General features: G+C 40.3%; 1 protein-coding gene across 2 annotated transcripts in view; it reads left to right on the forward strand.

Annotated features, from left to right (window-relative positions):
- The window catches only part of LPAR3 (lysophosphatidic acid receptor 3), an 83,343-nt gene extending 66,136 nt beyond the window's left edge, over positions 1 to 17,207 (forward strand). Inside the window, exon 3 of one of the 2 annotated variants that reach the window (XM_023207388.3) lies at positions 14,700 to 17,207. In XM_023207388.3, coding sequence (XP_023063156.1) covers positions 14,700 to 15,025 — 326 coding nt within the window. In that variant the 3' untranslated portion in view covers positions 15,026 to 17,207. The remainder of the gene's footprint in view (positions 1 to 14,699) is intronic. The other variant, XM_023207397.2, reaches the window with a different exon arrangement.
- The last annotated feature ends 5,680 nt before the right edge of the window (positions 17,208 to 22,887 follow it).

The raw sequence follows: 22,887 nt of genomic DNA on the forward strand, positions 1-22,887 counted from the left end.
ACATTGCTTTGTATATTACGAAGTAAACTTTTAAAAAGCCTTTAGAAAACAAAGATGGTGTCATATTACATCCCTTTGAAGAAAATCAGAGTAAATACCAATTCTAACAAGCTTAAGGAAAAGTTAGATATGATCAGAAGTCACAAGTGGAAGGTATTTCGATAGAATTTGAATGTTGCTCTGAATCAGACCCCTGCCAATTTAAAACTATAAATGATTGCCATTTGAATTTTTTCCCCTCCTGGCAGCAAAAAGCATAAAAAAGCAAAATACATTATTGGAGAAGCTGAGTATTTAAGAATTATCAGTGTACACTCACAGCAGCATGTCTCTACATCTGTGTGTGTGTCCAAGGCTCACTTATCCTGCTTTTAGTGAGGGCCTGGAATAGGAAAAAAAAAAGAGAGAGACAGAGAGAGATGAATGTGTTTTCCTGGGTCCTAGTGCCAGTGTCCAGGTCTCAGATGAAACTTGGTAACTAAGCTATAAATACTTGCTAAATAATTATTTCTTCGTCTTTTTACCCCTCCATCCCCTCTTCTTCTTTTGGTTTAGCTGTTTTTTGTTTGTTTGGATTTTCAGTAATCACAATGGTGGCGTGTTGTCCATCTTTCATGAGAAAAAATGAATTCTTAAAATTAGCCCATATGGATATGAATTGTGTGTTCTTGGTGTCCCTGGACTTACTTAATCTATAAAACAATCTTCTGGTACCTACACCCATGGTAGAAAATGTCTTCTGAACACAAATAGTTGTCTCAAAGCCTTTCAAAGTGCTTTATTCATGATACCATTCTTCAGAGCTCTGTTGACGTTATTTAGTTGCAGTTCTTACCAGATGTGGTTATCTGCATTCTAAGTCGACCGTAAATTAGCAAACTGAATGGTCAGCAGTGCCTGTTAGGGGCACAGGGAACACAGGTATGGCTCCATCGTGAGGGCACAAGTGAAGGGCAACTCTACAGTCTAACAGTCATGTTACCCCCACTCTGAGGGTAACATGCTCATGGTGATGACAGTTTGTCAAGAAAAGACAGAGGTGTGATCAGTAGGCTCCACTTCTCAAGGAAGGGAGGGTATGCTTCTATTTTAAAGGTTTTTAAGCTTTGGTTATCTGGAAGATGGAGTTGTCGACCTTCATCCTCTTATAATAAATGAATGAATTTAACAACCCCTACTCCCATAATACATAATCTGTAGTGACTTCCATCTCCCCCAGCCCCTGTTTTCTGATGGGGACCAGCTAGAGTTGTGCTCTTGGAGAGAAGGGGAAAACGATCATTTGTGACTTTTGGCTCAGTGTACAGTACAGTACGTTTCCCTGTGCTTTTTGTGACTTAATGTACGACTAATAGAACAAATTTTAAATTAATACTGCAATAACAAAGCGCACACTGTATACAATTGATTTTTATTGGTTCCACTTCAAGGATTATGTTGTGGTTTTACCCTTGAATGACTCCCTCATATAAAATGAATTGCGGTGCATTTTTCTGTTTAGTAAATTGTAGATAAAATTAAGTGAAACTGCCATTAAAAGATTAATTGGGAAAGTCAGTCATGACTTTTGAGTTTCTTAACTTGTATCAATCTTACAGTGTTTCTTGCCGTAGAAATCTAGTGCATGCAAATGTATTTGTTCCCAAAATGGAAACAGGAGTAGTTTTAGTGAGGATGTATTACTTAAAAGAAAGATGTGCTGATGGCAAAAAAGTAAAACAATAATGAAAGATGTAAGGAAGAGGTAAAAATAATTTGGATCATGTTGCCTAAAGATTATATGTGCTAGGATTTTGGGGTATCTGTTTCAGGATCTTTTTTAAGCACAGACATGCACAAATGCCTGGTTAATTTATCAATCAGTTTATTTAATGAATTAATTAATGTAATCAGAATGGTATCATACTATGCATAGTGTTTTGGAACCTTTTTTTGGTTAAAAACGATATATAATAAACATCTTTCATATCGATATTATTATTTTCAATAGCTGCATAGTATGCCACTGTTTGGATGAATCATGATTTTCAGGGGTGTTAGCTGCATTATAAAATTCCTAAATGTAGCTGAGTTTACTAAATGTAAAGACCTAAAGATTTTACAGTTTACTAAATTTAAGATTTAAAAAAAAAAAAAAAACAAGCCCTGGCAACCATTCAAAGAAAATGTCAGCTAGAAAGGAAAAATAATCTTGAAAACCTATAATATTCCCAGAGTATTTGTGACCTCAAAACTTAAAGTTCTTTTTGAATTTTTCTGATATGATTTCATCAAAAATGACAAATACTAGCATGATGAAATGACTGAAATTCTTCAGACTATCTATACAAATCACATCTTTCCTTTATTTAAGATAGAGCTGTTGAGCGCTACTGACCTATAATACATATTATATGTTGCTATTTTACATCATTCAAAAATATATGTAAAATAACTCTTGAACTCTAGAGTAGTGATGTTTCTTCACACTGCACAACTCCACAAGGCACCATTATCATTATATTTTCTAGTGCACACCCAGCAAGACCTTACACTCAGGAAAGTCATGTCCATATGGTATTTTTATACAAGTTTTCACATCATTTAAATAGCCTGAAGGGTTCCATTAGTACTTAGTGTGATTGCTGTGTAACTTTGGAATATTGTTTATACATTTGTTCTTTTGTTCATTGTCAGATTTTCTGCATACCCACAATAAGCGGGGACTGAGATCCTCAGGGTTTGCCCACCATACTGGTGACCAAGACAGGCTAGTAGGCCCTGCTTCCTGGGCCTTTCTCTGTTTGAGTTAGGAACCTCTTACCGTCATCATCAAACCTGGCAACATTTTGTTTAATGGTGCATTTTTAAACAGAGGGAGCTTAGAAACATGGTGTAGCACTCATAGATTTGTGACTAGAGTAGAAGAGGAGAGAGGATAAAAGTACAGTCCTGGAGACCTGGAGAAAGAGTGGATGTTCAGTGAGCCCCTTTGCATCACCTTTATCCATAATGCCCAACCAGAGGGATTCTTAACATTCCTGTCCATTTAAAAACACAGAACATGGTGGCCTTGCAGAGAACATTAAATTCAGCCCTTGTGAAGACAGTTAGGCAGTGTGCCCTTACATCATCTTGGGTATATCTTGCCTGGAATAATTTACTCCTCTCTCTCTTACCTTGCTATTCCCAGTGATGAGCACAGTGCCTGACACTTAACAAATGCCCATTGCATGTTAGATATTGAATATCTGAGAGCATTCCTGTACTCCATCAAGATCCCAGTTTTTGCTGGAGTCAGGTGACAGATGTCTTAAGTTTCACCACAAGATTCTCTCACATTGCACAATGCAGAGCATCCATGTTTGCCTTTCTCCTTAGTTCCTAGCACTGCGTGTTGGCTGTGACTAAAGGAAGCTATGAGAGAACCCCACAACCATCAAATGTAACAGCAGACAGGACCCTTATAGGGCATTCTCATCCAATCCCAGTAACATATAGATGGAGATACTGGGAGCAGAGAAATAGAATGGCCTTTTAAAACTCACACTGTAGTCCAGGATCTGGACTTGAGTCAAGACTCCTTACTCCTTCATTCAGCAAACATTTATTAAGCACCACTAGGTGTGTGGCATTTGGCTAAGCACTGGGTAATCTAAGTTGAATAAGACACAAAAGAGATCTCCCCCGAGGGTCTCAGTCCAGCAGGACAGACAGATGGATACAGAAACAGGGCAGAGTGTGAGAAATTGTGTGCGCATACAGCAGCAACTGAAACACTCTCCCAGATCTGCTTATAAGTTGCCTAAGAAGGACAGCAGAGGAAGTAACCAACACTGTCTGGGTAGTCAGAACTAATATTTTCTGAGTGCTTTCTGTGTTGGACACTTCCCACATATTATCTCATTAAATTTTCACAAAAATCCTGTTGGGTCATATCATTATGCTCATTCCATAGCTAAGAAATGGAGGCCCAGGAAGGTGATCTGATTTGCCCTTAGTCATAACCAGGATTTCAACTCAGGGTCTGCTTGATTTCAACCCTATGCTCATTTTACTCTAATGGGGATAAGTAGGTTTCATTTCAAGACTGATTCTATTTGATTGCCAGAAACTGCTTGGAGCATTGTGCTGCAAGAGATTCTAGGTCATATCTGAGCCCAGAAACAAATAGTGTCATGGTTTATTAACCATGAGTGGAGGATGGAAAGTGGTAGCCTGTGTCAGGACCATGTCATTCCTGAGCTGTAGCATGCTATAGTTCTTCCAGGTCTATCTCTCTGTAAGGCAGTGTGGTTTCAACCACGCCCCCAGTGCCTGCCACTTCATTCGTACTCCTTTCCTCTGAACTCAGAATGATATTTTGTGCCATCTGTTATGTCCAGAATCTTGTGTCCTAGGTAGGTCAAGTTTCTTGTGCAATGTCCAATGTTGTAGTCCTTTCACAGTGTTTCAACCCCATCAGAGATATCTCTTATACATTCCCCCTAATCATATAAACTAATGACAGTTTATATGATTAAATACTACATGCCCATAGCCTAATATGTTAGCATTTCTAGGTGAGTTGCAACAGAGGACTTCTGAATCCAAAGGAGTGACTTCAGCAGGAAGAATGTTCAATCCTTGGGAAGATTAGTTGGGATCTGTCGTTCTTTATGATTATACCAGGCAAATAACTGCTGCTCTGTCAGTACACACAGCTGACCTCACCTTTTTTAGCTGCCACAGAGCCCTTGATATAATAGCTAGTGAAGTACTGAGGCATTGCTGTTTAGAATACATAACACTTAAAGTGGAATCTGGAGGTGGAGATGGTGTTTTCTTACACGGTTTATGACTTCCAGCTGTTGCCTGTAGTTAAACACTAGAATTAGGTCTAGGCAGTGGTTCTAGCTGGTATGCCTTTGCTTTAAATTTTATCTTTTATTGCCCTTGGTATCAAGATTTTCAGTTTTCAAAGCTGGAAAGTTGGCCACAAGTTTAAAACAAGTATCTAAAACCAGTCGTTAGAATCAAAATATCCAACAGTAGTAACAATAGTGTTAAATGAATCATTTATGGAATGTTTAACTGCTCATCGTCGATTTGAAGCATCTTAGTGTCTTTTTTTCTACAATAAAAATATAAGTCAGATTTACTAAAGGTACATATTTTCATTCCTTTCACATATGTGACAATCTATTTTCTGAGTTATTGGACTTCTGAAATGCTGTGGGTAAATGAATGTGAATTAGACTGCATACCACATCTGAAAGTGTTATTTTTAAATTGTTAATCAAATTCTTTAATGTCGTAAGAGCATTTTCACTTGAATATTCTGTTACTGTGTGACTTATACATTATAATGCTTCTAACCAAAAGTAGATGCTTACTTTGAAATTCTACTTTAACAATTCCTTTTCAAATAAGAAGAATGCCTCCCTAGGATGAGGTCCACAAACCTGACTTTTATGTAGAGTTATAATTTTCTATTTTAGTAAATCAGATGGCCCTGCGGCTTACTAGGTTAGTATTATTGCTTGTGCCCTGCTGCTTTTTCCTAGACTAAAAACAAAGAATAAGAGAGTGAACAGATTTAAAATATATCCTCCCTTTTGATGAAATTAGTAGTCCATGTGGCAAAGTGAGAGTATTCTGCGTGATTGTTTTTATCATTATGGATGTTTTATTTGTGTGCCACTCATATGTCAACATTCTTTGATTAATTGCATGTGTGAATTTTTAAACAGATGGAAATATGGCTGCAAGTCTAAATAGAAGGAATAGAAAAGTTTGAGTGTTGAACAGGCCTCGTGTAAACTGAGACCTTGTCCATCACCAAAACCCCAGGAATGCGTCTGAAATACGTTCCAGTGGAGGGTGCTTCTCTGACGGGAGAGTGCTCTCCCTTCTTATTTCCTATGATGTGGAGATGAGGTATTAACCAAGGTACTGTTTGAGGTGTTTTGTGAACTTCCAAATTTGGGTGTGGGGGTTGTTATCGAGTATCTAAACAATAATGTTGACTAGGGACTTTGCAAGATCTTTTACTTCGCTTGTCACCAATATAATTGTACATTCCAAAGTGTTAGACATTCCTTAATTTGATGTTTCTGATTACCTTAAATTGCAGTCATTAAGATATCATCTCAGTGCTGTAATTGAATATTCTAGCATACTATTCACTAAACTTTAACATTGAACTCCTGTTATTGATTTTTGAGTACAGCTCTCAAACTAGTTTATTTAATTACTAGAGGAAAGCTTATGTATAGTCTAATCGAACTATTAGTGAGTCTCTTAAACAGTACTGAAGGAATGTAGAGCATCATTAAAATTTTTTAAAAATTGCTTCTTATCAATATAACTGACCTGTCACTTGGCCACAGAAGGAAATAGGTTTGTTATACAACCTTAGTCATCATAAAGGCATTCACTGGCACTGGTAGGTAATTGCTTAGTAAATATTTATTAATAGAAGGACATTTGCCTCAGTTACCACCTACTGCTGATGACTCCCAAATCAGCATTTCAGTTTGGAGCTCTCAGAGTTCTGACCCACGCTCCTGGCTGCCTTCCACACATCTCCAACCGGAGAAGCCACAGACGTTCTAAGTGCCCGACGTCTAAAACTGAACACTGTCTCCTCCTCTTAAACCTGTCCCTCCTGTCTGCCTGCTTAGTTATCATAGCCACATGCTACCCACTCACCCTGCAGTCTTTCCTCCCCTCACTTCCTAGATCCAAGTATTCATCAGGTCTCACATTTCCTTCCCCCTTACAACTTCTCTGACCATCTCCACAACCATTGCTTTTTCATATCCTGATAGTTTCACCTGGATTTTAGCTAGTCTTCAGATGACTCTCCCTTTGTAGGCCAGCAGTACTCAAATTTTACTATGCAAAAGCATTCCCCAGGGAGATGGCTAACATGGAGGTGCCTAGATCACACCTTCCTCACTTTCTCATTTGGCAGGACTAGGTTTTAAGAAATCAGAATTTTAAGCAGGCAGCTCAGATGATTCTGATGCAGATTGGAACTGACTTCTAGTTCCACAAATACCTCTTGTCCGTCCCGAGCACTCAGATAAAGATTTACTCTAAAATGCAATATTTATTCACATCCCTGATTCAAAATCTTCAAAGAACTACCATTCTATAACAGTATTTTTAAAGTAGTGGTCAGAGAGTTGCCAAGAGTCCCTCAGAGGGGCCTCGGTGTGCGGACGTGTGTGGAGAGAGGCTGTTTGGAGTATGAAGATGAGAGCCCATTCTGATACACAGGGCTTTAGTCAACACCCCCTCCTCCATTTCTTTCTTTAGTCAGAGCAGCTCTGATTTTGAAGTTTAACGAGATATTTCCTTTAGGAAAAGTATTCCTCTACTTAAAAAAAAAAGTGGTTTGAAAACCACTGATCTATTGAAGTGGATTTCAAACTTAAAAAAAAAAAAAATCAGGACCCACAGTAAGAAATAGTGTACATTTTGTATCACAGCCCAGTTCACACACTTATTTTTCTGTGTAATTGAAACAAGTTTTATGAAACGTGCCCTTACTATACTTGATGCACTCTGATGTTTTCTGTTTCTATTTCATTTTTTTAAAAAATTGCTGGTTGCAACTCACTAAATTGACTTCACAACCCACTGAATTGCTATTTTGTCTGGAAAAACTATGATCTAGACTTTCTCAATGGGGTTCCTTTATGAACCGTGGAACGTAGAAATATTTTCTTAATCTTTTCAAGGATGGTACAGAACTCACACCATTCTAGATGTTTAGAAGTTAGTTCATTACATACAATGGGTGCCTGAGGGCATTCAGACTTTATTTTCTGCATGAACTCCTGGTTGAAAAAGGCTTATTACTGTCTGATCTGTAATAAATCCAAACTCTTGATTATTACACATAGGGCCCTTCTGAATCTAGCCCTGTGTTCACCTCTCAGACTTTATCTTACTTCCTCAATCATCTTCCTGGGTTAAAACCATCCTGAACCACTTGGAATTGCCCAGATGCATCACGCTGTTTCTCACCAGTGCACAGTCATTGTTGCCCTCCAGCACCAGCCCAACTGAGTGTCACTTCGACTGAGACCCTCGTTAACAGGAGTTAGAGTCGTCAGGTCCAGGTTCTGTCCCTGTCAATCCCTGAAGGGATGAATAAATTTCAGCCACATTCACCTGGCTCATCTCCCGTGCTACTGAGTGTGGGGCTCGATACTTAGTTCTAAGAATATAAACACATGAGCCCGGGCGCGGTGGCTCAAGCCTGTAATCCCAGCACTTTGGGAGGCCGAGACGGGCGGATCACGAGGTCAGGAGATCGAGACCATCCTGGCTAACACGGTGAAACCCCGTCTCTACTAAAAAATACAAAAAAAAATTGCGGGGCGAGGTGGCGGCGCCTGTAGTCCCAGCTACTCGGGAGGCTGAGGCAGGAGAATGGCGTGAACCCGGGAGGCGGAGCTTGCCGTGAGCTGAGATCCGGCCACTGTACTCCAGCCTGGGCGACAGAGCGAGACTCTGTCTCAAAAAAAAAAAAAAATATATATATATATATATATATATATATATATATATATATAAACACATGAGGCACAGCGTACATGCTTAAGGAGCTTAGAACACACCCGAGACACAAGACATATGTATTAAAAACTACCTCAGTGCTCAAGAGTTTGCATGGGGAAGTCAGGCCTGAGTTCAAATGATAACTTCTATTTTTTGGCTTGTGCACCTAGGACAAACTGTTGAGCTACTCTAAACTTCCGATTTATTGTATGTTAGTCTAGGATAATAATAAAAGTAGCAACTTTGTAGGACTGTGAGTTTTACAGGGTAAGTGCATGTAAAGCCCTGAGCACACTGCCTGCCTGACCCAGAGCTCTCAGGAAATGCTAGAGAGGAATTAAGCAGGTAATGTGCCCAGTGCCACGTGAATGCAATAGGTAGAAAGTGCTACAGGAGTTGAGAGGAGGAAATGGACACTGTGGTGGGAGAGATGGGAGAGCTCCAGTGGAGAAGGCAGAGTATGCACTAAGCTTAGAAAGAAAAGCAGGCCTCAGATTAGGAAGTGAGAAGGCATTCCTGGCACGGCGAGCCAAAGAGCAGCAGAGTAGGACTGTGGATGCCTTGCCTATAGACTACTTTTGCTGCCACTCTTTGTGTATTTATTTTTGCATATGTGCTCAAACATTTTCCCAAGTGCAAGTTGAAGCTATTCATCTCTAGAGATGCTTATTTTCTCATGTGAAAAAACTCTGCTCCCTCTCTCTTTTCCATGGCTTTTTGCTAAGTCTATATGGCATCTACAGTTTTGCTTATGGAGTCAGCTTGATTAAACCATTGTGGGTCAGCGTGGGGAAATAGGTTACAAAACTGGCTGCGCATCATGACCACCCAGGGAACTTTTTAGTCCTGCAGATTTCTTTGTCCCACCCCAGAGATTCTGACTACTGGGTCTGATGTGGGACCAGGGAATATGCATTATTTTAAAAGTTCCTTTCTTTTCCATTTGGCTTGGTCAAAAGTTTGAAAAACACTAGTAATCTTTAAGGCCCCATCTAGCTGCAGTGATCTGTATTTCCCATAACAGAGTAACACTTTTATTCTCTCTGCTATTCCCAAGAGAGGGTTACTGTGTTGTCAAGAGAGAAAAACTAAACAAGCCAGACATCAAAAGCTATGGCTGCCAACTTTGATGTGAAGAGTCCTTTCTATATGAAGTTGTATAATTCCAAAAAAATCCAGGTGGCAGTGTTCCAAGGTCCTTATGTTGATGGGAAGGAAGGACAAACACTGGCCAACTTTATACTTTGTTAAGCATATAAGTCAAAATTTAATAGAGTCTATAACTTCCAAACCAATGGAAAGGGGAAAATGAAACCAAAGTAAATGAAAAAAAATCTCAATACAAAAAAAGAGGGGGAAAAAAACGAAACATAGAGAAAATGAAACAAATAACAAAATAAGATGCTAGAAGTGAATTCCAATGTATTAATAATCAAAATCAATGTAAATCATGGTACAGTTGAAAAACAGATCAATCTAAACACTATGATGTCTAACATTACATCCATATGTTGGAAAACTATGAGAAAAAGCAAGAAGATGTTTAGCCCAAAATGTATGATACATTTATCTCAGCAAGGAGAGAGGGCTACTGGGGTGGGCACCCAGGAGGCTCTAAAGATACAATAGTGTTCTTTTAAGTTTCTTTAAGTTCTTTAAGTTGGGTGGTAAGTAAACAGGTATTCTTATTTTTATTCTTTTAAGCGTTATTTTTTAAAGTTCACAATTTCTTTTATAGTTTTGTTTGAATAATATAGTACACCCCCTTGCAAGTGTGCATCGCACACACACACACTCAAAAAAGGATAAAAGTAAATTGCCAATGTTTTCCTAAAACCCCACTCTCATGTTATTAGATGTGAATTTTTTAATGCGACTTTTTAATTTTTTAATGATGTGACTTTTTTAGCATGAAAGTTTTCTCCCCAGCACAAAACTCTGTTTTGAATTAATCACATGACCCAACACTCCAAATAAGTCTTCACATTGATGCTGCTTGTCATATGGTAATTCTACATATTTTCCCTTTTCATTGAATTACATAAAATAATTCATTCAGTTAAAACCTTATAAACTTTTTATTGAGCAATGATTTTGTGTCAGGTGCTGTTTTAATCATTGTATATGAATTAATCCATTTAATTTTTATAAATCCCTTGGGAATGTTACTAATACTGCCCTCATTTTAAACCTGAGGTAACTACAGCACAGATAAGTTAGATGATGTGGTCAAAGGCACACAGCTGATCAGTGGAAGAGCCAGGATTTGAACCCAGGCAGCCTGGCACCAGAGCCATGTTCCTGTCTTTATGCTAGCCTGCTCAACTGTGGGCCATAAAGCATCTAACTACTAAAGAGAGTGAAGGAGGAGTGGGAGGGTACCTCTGGACTTCAAGGGCCCCTCCGTGGTATGTTGTGTCTGACCATGAAGCTGCATATATCACAATTACATCATTCTTTGGTTTGTTAAAGGAAAGATTTTTTTTTTTTTTTTTTTTTTTTGGCCAGGAAAAGAAGAAAGGAAGGGATAGAGGAGGAAGGAGGGAAGGAATCCAAAGGAATCCAGCAAAATATTGGCTGATCAGCTGGCCGTGGTGTCAGAAGAGAAGTAAAAACCTGCCGATCTTATCTTTATACTGTTTCCAGTGAACAACAAAAGGCAAATCTTCTTTGACAGAACAGCCCAAACATACTAGGCAGCTAAACTAGAGAACAGGTGCTTCAGAGATGTTGCCTTGAGCCGATGCTCCCTGGCAGTGACCCTGGGAAACACAGTTGTTCCAAGCCTCCTCCACCTGGAGGCCAAGATCTCTCTCCAAACACATCTCGGAAGAGATGCACAGTTTATCCAACAATTCATTCTTTGGGGGGGGGGGGGGGTTTGCTCTATTGTCAGCAGTTAAATATAAGACCTCCCCACACACCCCCACACCCTGAGCTCTGTAGTCTTGGAGAATTCATAGAGAATGTGGAGATGTCAGGAACATTCAAACAGATAACTGGACTAATGCTTAAAAGTGAAGGGAGGGCTTGTGTGTGTGTGTGTATGTGTGTGTGTGTGTGTGTGTGTATGATAAATCCTTGAAAATATATATCAGACAGTTGCCTACCAATCTGCATAAATTCCATAAGAAACTAAAAGGAATGTCTTTTGAGTATTTAGCCTCAATGCTCAGACTATGACTGCTGGGAACCAGCAGGGTTCAAAGAAGAGTTTGTGTTGTGAAGCCCAGATTACTTAAAAAAAAAAAAAAAACTCAGCATTAACAAATATGAATGCGTCCAGAGGTATCCATCTGGGAACCAGTAGATAAAATTAAATATGTGTCTCCTGGAGAAAAGGCTAAAGAAAGACACGAAGCGTTAACTGTCTTCAAAACCCTGAAGGGCATCACATAGAGAAAGCACAGACTTTTCCTGGGCTATTGCAGGAGATCACACAAAACAAATGGAAGAGTATAACAGGCAGAGTTTGGATGCAATCCTTCTTTTCAAGTAAATGAAGGTATTTATATATTTTTTTACTTTATACTTTTTTGGAGATGGAGTCTTGCTCTATTGCCCAGGCTGGAGTGCAGTGGCATGATCTCGGCTCACTGCAACTTCCGCCTCCTGGGTTCAAACGATCCTCCTGCCTCAGCCTTCCGGGCAGCTGGGACTACAGGCACCTGCCACCACACCCGGCTAATTTTTGCATTTTAGTAGAGACACAATTTCACCATGTTGGCCAGGCTGTTCTCAAACTCCTGACCTGGGTGATCCACCCACCTCAGCCTCCCAAAGTGCTGGAATTATAAGTGTGAGCCACCGCGCCCAGCCTAAATGAAGGCATTTAAGAGAAGCAACCATTGTTCAGCAGGTGAAGAGCCTCCCTTGACCAGGGCATTTCCTTTGCCCGGATTGTCCTGAGATGTACAAAGGGGAAAGCCTTTTTCCTATGAATGAAAAATAGGGCGAAGCCACTTCCGAACTCTTTTCCAAGTAGGAAACTGCTGATTTCTGTGAAACTATGGCTTTTAACTCTCCATAAAACTCAAACAAATTTGACTTGTTTCTCAGACACAATTATCGGGTGGTATGGCTAAAAACTTACTAAAATGAATTCTCAAGCTGGTAGTTCCAAACTTGGCTTCCCATCCAGTTCTTTCATTTGTTTCAAACCAGTCTAAATAAAACAAAACACCAGTCTGAACCTGTCACATTGATTGCACAGCCACTAACGAGTTCTGCCCCACCACTAGAAAAGCTCACACCTAGCCTAAAGTCAGTCGTTAGTTTACAGCTGAGGAAGCCGAGCCCAGGGCGATGACATGGGTCTCCCAGAGTTGTACAGTAAGTGAAGAATTAGGACCCAAATCTCTGATCTCTTATCTCCAAGTCCAGTTCTTTATTCACATATATCAGCCAGACCAAAAATAATAATTCAGGGTGGAGAAAAAAGAGAACCACTGCTGAACTGTAATTATGAAATAAGGAATTCAACCCCCTTGCTAGCTACTAAACCTATAGATATTTTTTGTGGAAACAAAGCACCTCATGATAACTGCTGCTTAGTGAACCCACCACAGTGTTGGGTACCAGTTTCAATGACCTATGACCTCTGATCCTCACAACCACCACCTCACATGGTTGGGTTTATTAGCTTTAATTATATAAAGGAGGGAATGGAGGCTGAGAAAAGTGAAGTAATTCCCATAATTCGGGTCGCTTATAGGTTGAGCTGTGCATATGTGTCTGACCCCAAAGCTCGTGCCTCTTCCCTCCCTTACACTGCCTCTCTATAATCCTTGACTTGCCCTGCGTAGTATTATATCTCTTAGAAGTAAGATAAAGCAACAAGAGAAATGCTGTGCAGAACTAATTCTAACCAGTAGAGTAGTTGGTGATATCATCTATAGACTTGCTTGTTTGTCGTCTCCTCTGTTAGTATTTTAGCTCCCTGAGTGCATGGCCTTCACCTCACTCACTGTCTAGTACAGCTCCTGGCACATTGTAAGCTTCAGATGAATATTTATGAATGGACAATCAAGTGCATTTAGATGACAAGGACGTTCAACAAAAGCAACCACATCATACTATAGAGGCGGGTCATATAGTGGCCCAGAGCACAGCCTGTGGAGAAAGATGGCCTCTGTTCAAAATCGTGTCTCTTAAGAGTTATTTGATCATAGACAAGTTACTTAACTTCTCTTGTGCCTTAGTTTCCTGGGGATAATAATAATGCCAATGTCATAGTGTGGTCCTGTGAGTTAATCAATGAAAGCATTTGCCCCAGTGCCTCGCTTATAGTAAGTGCTGTGTAAAGATTAGTTGTTATTGCTATCTGAGGTTATGGTAATAGTAGGGAAACAGTGGACCCATGTCTTATAGGAGAAAAATATCATGAAATTTAGAGGTAAGATAAGTATGATCCTGTGGCTAGAGACTCAGAACAGACTACTGTTCATGTTCAATTACAGAGTCTGAAAAGTAGATTTTTAACTATCTCTTCATGAAAGATTTATTTCTGACCAAAAAATCTAAATGTAGAGCAGATGATTATGCAGATGGCCCATGAATGTGTCAAAAAGAATATAGTGCTTACTAAGCATCCACATGAATTTATGAAGAATGAAAGTTATGAGTAGGTGACTTAGTTAAACCACTAGGAGGATGCCATAGACTCATTGTGTCTTATTTTCAAGAGCACATTTAGAAAATCTGATTTCTAGAACAGCAGAATGTAGGGTGAAGTGTGGGAGCCCTGGAGTCAGAGAGTTCTCCCCTCATCTCCCCCTAGAATTGGGCCTTGGTTTTCTTGTCTGTCCAATGTGGATAATGAGTGCAACAGCCTCCCAGTGTGGTTCAGAGAACTAACGGAGATCATGCATGTGCAGTGCCTCCTAAGCAGAATGTAAATGTGAGCCTCTCATAATCACAAGACCTGGGTAAGCAGAAAAGAAAGTGAAATGAAGTGTGACTGATAGTCAAGGAGGTTCCCAGCTCTTTGCCTGTACCAAGCCCAGGTCTCAAACGCTCAGATGGTAGGTGGAAGTTTGCCTTGCGGTTGTCAAAACAAATCATGAGGGCCCCTTGATGCCACTGACTGAAGGCTGGGAGAGAAGAAAACCTGAATAAGCACCCTAAGGTCTGAGCGTCTGTTGCTTCCTCTTCTTTCCTTGCAGGGGCATTCGTGGTATGCTGGACCCCAGGCCTGGTGGTTCTGCTCCTCGATGGTCTGAACTGCAGGCAGTGTGGCGTGCAGCACGTGAAAAGGTGGTTCCTGCTGCTGGCGCTGCTCAACTCCGCCATGAACCCCATCATCTACTCCTACAAGGACGAGGACATGTACGGCACCATGAAGAAGATGATCTGCTGCTTCTCTCAGGAGAACTCAGAGAGGCGTCCCTCTCGCGTCCCCTCCACGGTCCTCAGCAGGAGTGACACAGGCAGCCAGTACATAGAGGATAGTATTAGCCAAGGCACAGTCTGCAATAAAAGCAGTTCCTAAACTCTGGACGCCTCTCTGCCCACCCAGGCCTCCTCTGGGAAAAGAGCTGTTAAGAATAGTTACCTGTTTCTTAACAAAGCCCATGTACAGTGTTATTTGAGGTCTCCATTAATCACTGCTACATTTCTTTTAAAATTTGTTTTTCATAGTTTAAAAGCATGGGCAGTAAAGAGAGAACCTGGTGCATTTAGAGAAAGCACAGAAATGGGAGAGGTACGGCAGGTCCCTACTTGTCCTGTGAACTGCTCAGAGCTCCTGTCAGTCTGGCTGGGCCTTCTGGGTTCTGGCACCATTTCGTAGCCATTCTCTTTGTATTTTAAAAGGACATTACGAAAGGGCTTAGACCAAAATAAATAATAATGTTACTTGAGCCACCTTATATAGCTGCTTGGAAAGTCTATGTAGTCCTTTCTGCATGCATTAACAATGTTTAGAAATGCTTCAGCAGTGGTATTTTTTTCCTCAAAGAAACCATGGCCAGTAGGTAGGTGTTCAGTAGGAATCAAAGAAAAATCAGTAAGAGCTCCAGATTAAACCTGATTTTTAACTAAAGGAACATTCTGAGGAAAAATACTTAAAAGTAACAAAAAAGGTCAATGTGAAAACCCTTTTTGACCTGAAAAAGACCTTGGTATGGTCCTCTGTGCATGTGTGTATATATGCATGTGTGTGTGTGTATATATATATTTTTTTCCTGTTTTTACTGATTTTTATTGATTTCATTCAAAGATATCTGGGGATGAGATTGGGGAATGATTAGTCTGACTATTGAAAGAAACATGGATCCCTGGAGTATTTCAGATACAGGGTTACCGCCCCAGAGTGCCTCCCACCAGCCCACATTATTTCTCGTTTTCCCTCATGATGGTGAAAAATAGTGGAGAGCAAGTAAAGGGTTTAATGCAGAAAACAAGGAGAAGAGAATGTGAAGTTTGAAGTGCCTATGAAACATCCAGCTGATACTCCTGCCGTAAGAGAAGAAGCAGCCAAGAGAACACCAATGTTTAAGGAGCAGGTAGAGAAAACCCAGCAAAGGGGCAGAGGAATAAGAGGACCAAAGAACAGTGTGAAGAATCAAGGAGAGAGGTCAGGTACGCTGGCTCATGCCTGTAATCCCAGCACTTTGGGAGGCCGAGGCAGGTGGATCACTTGAGGCCAGCCTGGGCAATGTGGTGAAACCAACTTTACTAAAAATACAAAAAACTAGCCAGGCATGGTGGCACATGCCTGTAGTACCAGCTACTTGGGAAGCTGAGGCACGAGAATCACGAACTCGGGAGGTGGAGGTTGCAGAGTGAGCCAAGATCGCATCTCTGCGCTCTAGTCTGGGTGACAGAGTGAGACTCTGTCTCAAAAAAAAAAAAAAAAAAAAAGAGAATGTCAGGGAGTGCGTGTGTGTATTTAAACAACTTCACTTTGCATTTAAAGACTTGAAGGACAGTGAAGGTGAAATCAATTCACAGGCTACCTAGACTTTCCACTCTAGGACTAGAGCTGTAGCAATGATCTGTTGTGCTGTACAAGAAAAGAGAAAGAGGTGTTCGTTTGAAAACAGATGTTTCTATACATCAGAGTAAAAGCTGTATTGATAAGCAGGCTGAATGCCTTCCACATAGAATGAAATATGAGCTTGACTCCAGTCCTTATCTTCAGTTACCTCCATACCAACTGGTGGCATGTTGGATTTAGCTTGTAGAATAATTTTATATCTTTTTCCCAAAGTTAACGGCATCCTTCTGGTATCTGGCTTACATGTGAACTAAATTTTGATCTGGGTTCTATTTTGAATTTTTCTCCTTCAGAGACCTAAGTAGACAACATGAAAGACAAGTCAGTAAGAAAGAAAAAATAATGTTTCATACACGTAGCCTACCAACCAGAGTTTTCTATGTAAAATATTTAGAGTGTATTCTGATTTAAAATGAGAATAACTTCAAGACAGATATTATAGTATTTATGTAGTTTGCAGAAGTTTACATTTTTTTGCTATTGTGATATAACATTTATGTGCAAGAACTACTTGTAATAAAAGTATTTGAGAAGTCATGCTTCTAAATATAATAGCCTAATATAGAGAATATTATGATTTGAAAGTGTAGATTTCACAAACTCTGTATAGTATGTGGGTCTATCTGAAGCTTTTATCAAAGCTACCTATAAAATAAAATTTTGAAAGATCTGTTCTCTCTTGTTGAGGTGCATTATTGCTTTGTGTATTTTCTAAGTAAAAATATAGTTTGTGGTAACTACAGCACAAATTGCTGTTGCAGAAGAAAAATCAAATTTGTCATGACGTACATACTCTCAATGTTTTATGTAAACATTTTGAATCTATAGCTGGCCAAAGGGTGGAGAATTGAAATTGAATTCCAGTCCCCAAATAGCTACTAAGGGATCTTTAAAGGTTTTATTTTGAGGAAAGAACCATTTTTAGTACCCTGCAGCAGAGTGTCATATTCAGAATGGTGTCTGGAGGGGGTCCAAAGTGTGGAAACTCAGGGTAGAAATATATACCTTTTGTTTGTATGCACGCACACGTCTCAGCAAGGGCACAAGAGTAGGGAAGTCGGGAATATTTAGAAACGACGAGCGGCAGGGGTCACAGAGCTCACCAAGGACCCTTGACAGACCCTGGCCCTTTCTGTGTGTGTGTGTGTCCTCAGATTCTAGGATCCAAAGCTTATCTACAAACCATCAAGATGGTGGTCCTGAAAATTTCATCTAGACCTCATCAGACCAGCCCTTGACTCAAAGCAGAGGCTACTCCCTAGCTAAATGATACTTAATTTTCTTCTTAGATTTGTAGCACTGTCCAAGGTGTTCTGATAAATCTGTACTGGTGAAAGAATTTAGTACCTCATGAAGACAGCTTGCTTGGAAAGAAGTAATCCTTTGGAAATAAATTGTTGAATTTTGTGGTGAATTTTTTTGAAGTGAATAGTAAACCTGGAACCACTTTGTGACCTTGAGAAGCCCTAAGCACGGAAATGATTATCGCACCACCCTGCCCCCATTCATGTAATTCCAAATAAAAACAATACCAAGCCTTGAAATAAATGTAAGCCTCCAATAAAGTTCTAATTATCCTCACACTCAGCATCTTGATGCTTTTTATAAATACTAATTAAAATTTAGAAATTCTGGTGCCCCAGCTTCATCCGCACGCGGAGCACGCGCTCGGCCCCGGTTGGATGGACCAAGACCAAGGACCCGATGGAGTTGGCCGCCGCGGCATCAGGCGCTGCAAGGGTTGCGGTTCTCTTCATCTGCAGATGTCACCCCTCGCAGACCACAGAGCTTGCCATGCTCCGTGTTTGTAGACTAGTGTTTCTCCTGAGCCTGAGAGTGTTTTGTTTAGCTCATTAATCCTCTAATCATTCTGGGAAGGGGGCAATAAGATTACTTGGCTCTCTTTTTTAATTGGTTGAGCAGACATAATGAAGGTGAGGCCTGTGAAGATGCCCGTGAAGGTGACTTGGTGACAAACTCCGGCCCTGTTAGTGCCTGGAGTAAAAACACATGATGATGCATCTCACTGTATGCTAAAAGGAATTAAAAACATGCAAAAGCAGATCTGACTTCTAGGAGACTTACCAGAGAATTATATCCCTTTCTGGACCACGAAATGTGGTGGTAAATTGGAAACCCCGAGGGCTCCTTCCATTTTTACACATTGTCTTTCAGGCATGGGAGTAAAGACGGGAAGAGTTTTTAAAGTCAGGGAAGCCGCGTTTTTTTTGTGAGGGATGCCCTCCTGAACACATCACATGGTTTAAAATATTCATAATTTAAGGCTAGTTTTCACAGATACATAAACATTCGATGGGCGATGCTGTTGGTGTGGGTTATTTTCTTTTTTTGGCCCTAATGCCATATTTTACCTTTACACCCTTCTCTTCAGTGCCTTCTGGTGTGCTCGCTCCTAAATGAACAGATGGTAAGCTGCTAATGGCAGTTGTTAGAGGTTCAGAATGTTATGTTATCTATAACTTGTGAGTTAAAGGTTCATAGTGCAGGCTGAGCATGGTGGCTCATGCCTGTAATCGCAGCACTTTGGGAGCCTAAGGCAGGCAGATCGCTTGAGCTCAGGAGTTCAAGACCAGCCTGGCCAACATGAAGAAGCCCACCCTGTCTCTACTAAAAATACAAAGATTAGCCAGGTGTGATGGTGCACGCCTGTAATCCCAGCTACTCGGCAGGCTGAGGCAGAAGAATCACTTGAACCCAGGAGGTGGAGGTTGCAGTGAGCTGAGATTGTGCTGCCATATTCCAGCCTGGGTGACAGAGTGAGACTCTGTCTCAAAAATAAATTAATTAAGTTAAATACAAGTTTATTGTGCAAATAATAGCAAACGGTCACTGGAATCACATGCAGGCAGGTTCCAGGGTACATCAATAAAAGTGTGGGTCACATCCTACTAATGTAATGCAGCACCTCTGCATGACACTCCATGAACATGGTTTGCAATTCACTGCACTAGCCCATTTTAGAATTTGCAGTTCTTGTCAGCTGTTTAGGAAGTTGCAATTTTATGCAGCAAAGCTTTGTAATATTTTTCTGTATCAGCAATTTCAGCTTTGTATAATTCAAATTTTCTTAAAATGCATCTGTATTGTATTTTGTTATTGAGATCAGAGCCTCCACACTGTATATTAATAAGATATATGAAAGAAAGAGGGGGAGGGCTGCCTGCCACAAGCCCATGTTACATCTTTTTGCATATTAGAAAAATGATAGCTCTTCTTCAAGATGCTTGCATGTGTTGGAAAGACTTTACTGCTACCAGCCAGAAAACTCTGCTAATACATGTGCCTGTCCACAGTACTGCTGACACATGGAGATAACACATTGGACTGAAATTCAGAATACGTGTGTTCTGATTTCTGTTCTGCCCTAAACTGCCAAAGAAACTCTAGATATGATTGCTGATCTTCTAAATGAGAGGCTTAAATTAAATGATTTATAAGGACCTTTTCAGCTCCAAAATTCACTTTCTGTGCATCATCTCCCAAATGTGAATCCTAGAAAAGAAACCCAAGTCTTTGGATTCTGTGCATTTCACTCTTGGCATAGAGATTTCAAAGAAAAGGAGCTCTGTTTTCATTTACTGCAGTGGTTCTCAAGTTTAGTGTGCAACAGAATTACCTAGGGAGACAACCTAAAATCTATGCGCTTTAGGCAGGTGTGAGATATGTCATCATAAATTCATCATCAGGGGAAAAAAGATTTTCAAAATAAAATGGAACTGCTATCCCATATGGAAAACCGAAGAGCTTGATGATTTCCTTATGTTTCCTGAGCAAACTTAATTTGATATGTGTGAGCTGCTGTTTACTCCATCAAGCCAAATAGAAGACCACATATTTATTTTACAATTAATTTAACCAACATTTTTAGAACATTTAGGTGATGGAGACCCATTCCCAAAAAAACCTGCTCTTAAAAGAATAAACAAAAATCATAAATCAAGCATATGCACAAATGCACAAATAAGAGAACTAAAGTGAAAGGGAGGTGAAAATATAAAGGATGGACATGTTTCTATTGCTTTAGCCATCCTCAAGGCATTACACTGGAACACTGGTGATATTGGCTATTGGCATTGAGGTTTTTAGATTGGGCCTCTGTAATTTGATATAGAGTTATCTGAGACCTAGAGGAATAAAATCATATAAGCAGGCTTCTTTTTTTCTTTTTTCTTTTTCTTTCTTTCTTTTTTTTTTTTTTTTTTTTTTGAGGCAGAGTCTCACTCTGTCACCCAGGCTGGAGTGCAGTGACACAATCTCAGCTCACTTCAACCTCTGCCTCCCAAGCTTAGCAATCCTCCTATCTCAGCCCTCTGAGTAGCTGGGACTACAGGTGTATGCCATCATGCCTGGCTAATTTTTGTGTTTTTTGTAGAGATGGAGTTTTGCCATCTTGCTCAAGCTGGTCGTGAACTCCTGAGCTCAAAGTCGTGAACACCTCAGCCTCCCAAAGTGCTGGGATTACAGGTGTGAGCCACCACACCCCGCTATATAGGCTTCTTTTTGAGTTAAAGACATTTTACAGTTTATGGTTTGGGGATCTGATACTGATCGTGTAAACTAGACTTATTTGTTTGTTCTGTTTTATCTTGCTTAGGTGGATATCTGACCACAGGTTTATATAAGTCTTAAAGATGGGACATATCAGTCAGTATTCAGTTAGAAAAACAGAAACCATTCTGGGTATTTGAAGCAGGAAGGTATTGAAAACAGACAGATGCTTATAAAACAGTTGGAAAGGCTAGAGGGAACAAAGGCAAAGGAAGCCCATAGTTAGCTCTCAGGTTTGCAGCTAACTTTTAGGGAATTATTGCCACACAGGTCAGAAACTTCTGGAAACTGGCCCCTGAGGCTGTGACTTGTGGAAGGATACCACAGGCCACTCCAAACTCTCAAATCTGCCACTAGTAGAAGAATATGGCTTCTGCTTCCCTCTGCCCTCTTCATCTCTTGTAATTGTCTGGTGCTGGCGGAATCTAAACTGAGATATTTACTGGGTATGTATTCTGGGAAATATAGTTCCCAGGCTTCCAGCCTTTCTGATACAGGGGACAGCATAGAAAGGAACAGCAATAAAATTGACTGTCAGCAGACAAGCCAGCATACAGAGAAGGAAACAAATGAAGGGGAGAGGGGTCTTCTTGGCTTCTGCAACTTTCTCCTTTCTAAGAGCAATTGTATTCGTTTTTTATGACTGAGGGAAGAAGATAATATAACAGTTTTAGAGTAAGGTGAAAATTTTCTTAAAAATAAAATGCTGGGGTCAGGTGTGGTGGCTCACATCTGTAATCCCAGCACTTTGAGAGGCCAAGGCGGGCGGATCACAAGGTCAGGAGTTCAAGACCAGCCTGGCCAACATGGTGAAACCCCATCTCTACTAAAAATACAAAAGTTAGCTGGGCGTGGTAGCAGATGCCTGTAATCTCAGCTATTCAGGAGGCTGAGGCAGGAGAATCATTTGAACCCGGGAGGCAGAGGTTGCAGTGAGTCGAGATGGTGCCATTGCACTCCAGCCTGGGCGACAGGGCGAAACTCCATCTCAAAAAAATAAAAATAAATTTTAAAAAATAATATATTGGTGCATATAACATAGGAGTTCCACACTGTAGTATAGGGATCATCCAAAGATTGAACGGAAAAAAGCCTAAAAAGAATATAACATCAGGCCAGGCACAGTGACTCACACCTGTAATCCCAGCACTTTGGGAGGCTGAGGCAGGCAGATTACGAGGCCAGGAGATGGACACTGTCCTGGCCAATATGGTGAAACTTCATCTCTACTGAAAATACAAAAATTATCAGGGCGTGGTGGTGCATGCCCGTATTCCCAGCTACTCAGGAGGCTGAGGCAGGAGAATCGCTTGAACCAGGGAGGCAGAGGTTGCAGTGAGCTGAGATGTCGCCACTGTACTCCAACCTGACAACAGAGTGAGACGCCACCTCAAAAAAAAAATCGTAGTTCACTTATCATTAGCTATTCAATATCCAAATCTGTGATATCAAAGTTGAGTTTAGAGCATGAGAAATAAAATATGTGTGGTGATAGTTGATATAAAACCATGGCAAATACATCAATACGTAATCTTTCCTTCAGCTTTCCAGATGGTGAGTAGAATAGGGTCCTGAAACAATAATGAATGAGCAAAGGGAGGTATAAAATATGGATATGCAAAGTCACTTTAAAAGTCAGACTCAGTGTTCCTATGATCTTAAAAGATGCAATGGATCAAAACCTTCTTAGGGTGGAACAATAATAGATTGAAGTTTCAGGGTTTGTGGGAAATAAGACAAACTTTTTAACATAGAAATAAGAGTCTGATTAAGGCATCTTGGGG

This window comes from Piliocolobus tephrosceles, chromosome 1 (genome assembly GCF_002776525.5).
Source record: "Piliocolobus tephrosceles isolate RC106 chromosome 1, ASM277652v3, whole genome shotgun sequence".
NCBI classification, from domain to species: Eukaryota; Metazoa; Chordata; class Mammalia; order Primates; family Cercopithecidae; genus Piliocolobus; species Piliocolobus tephrosceles.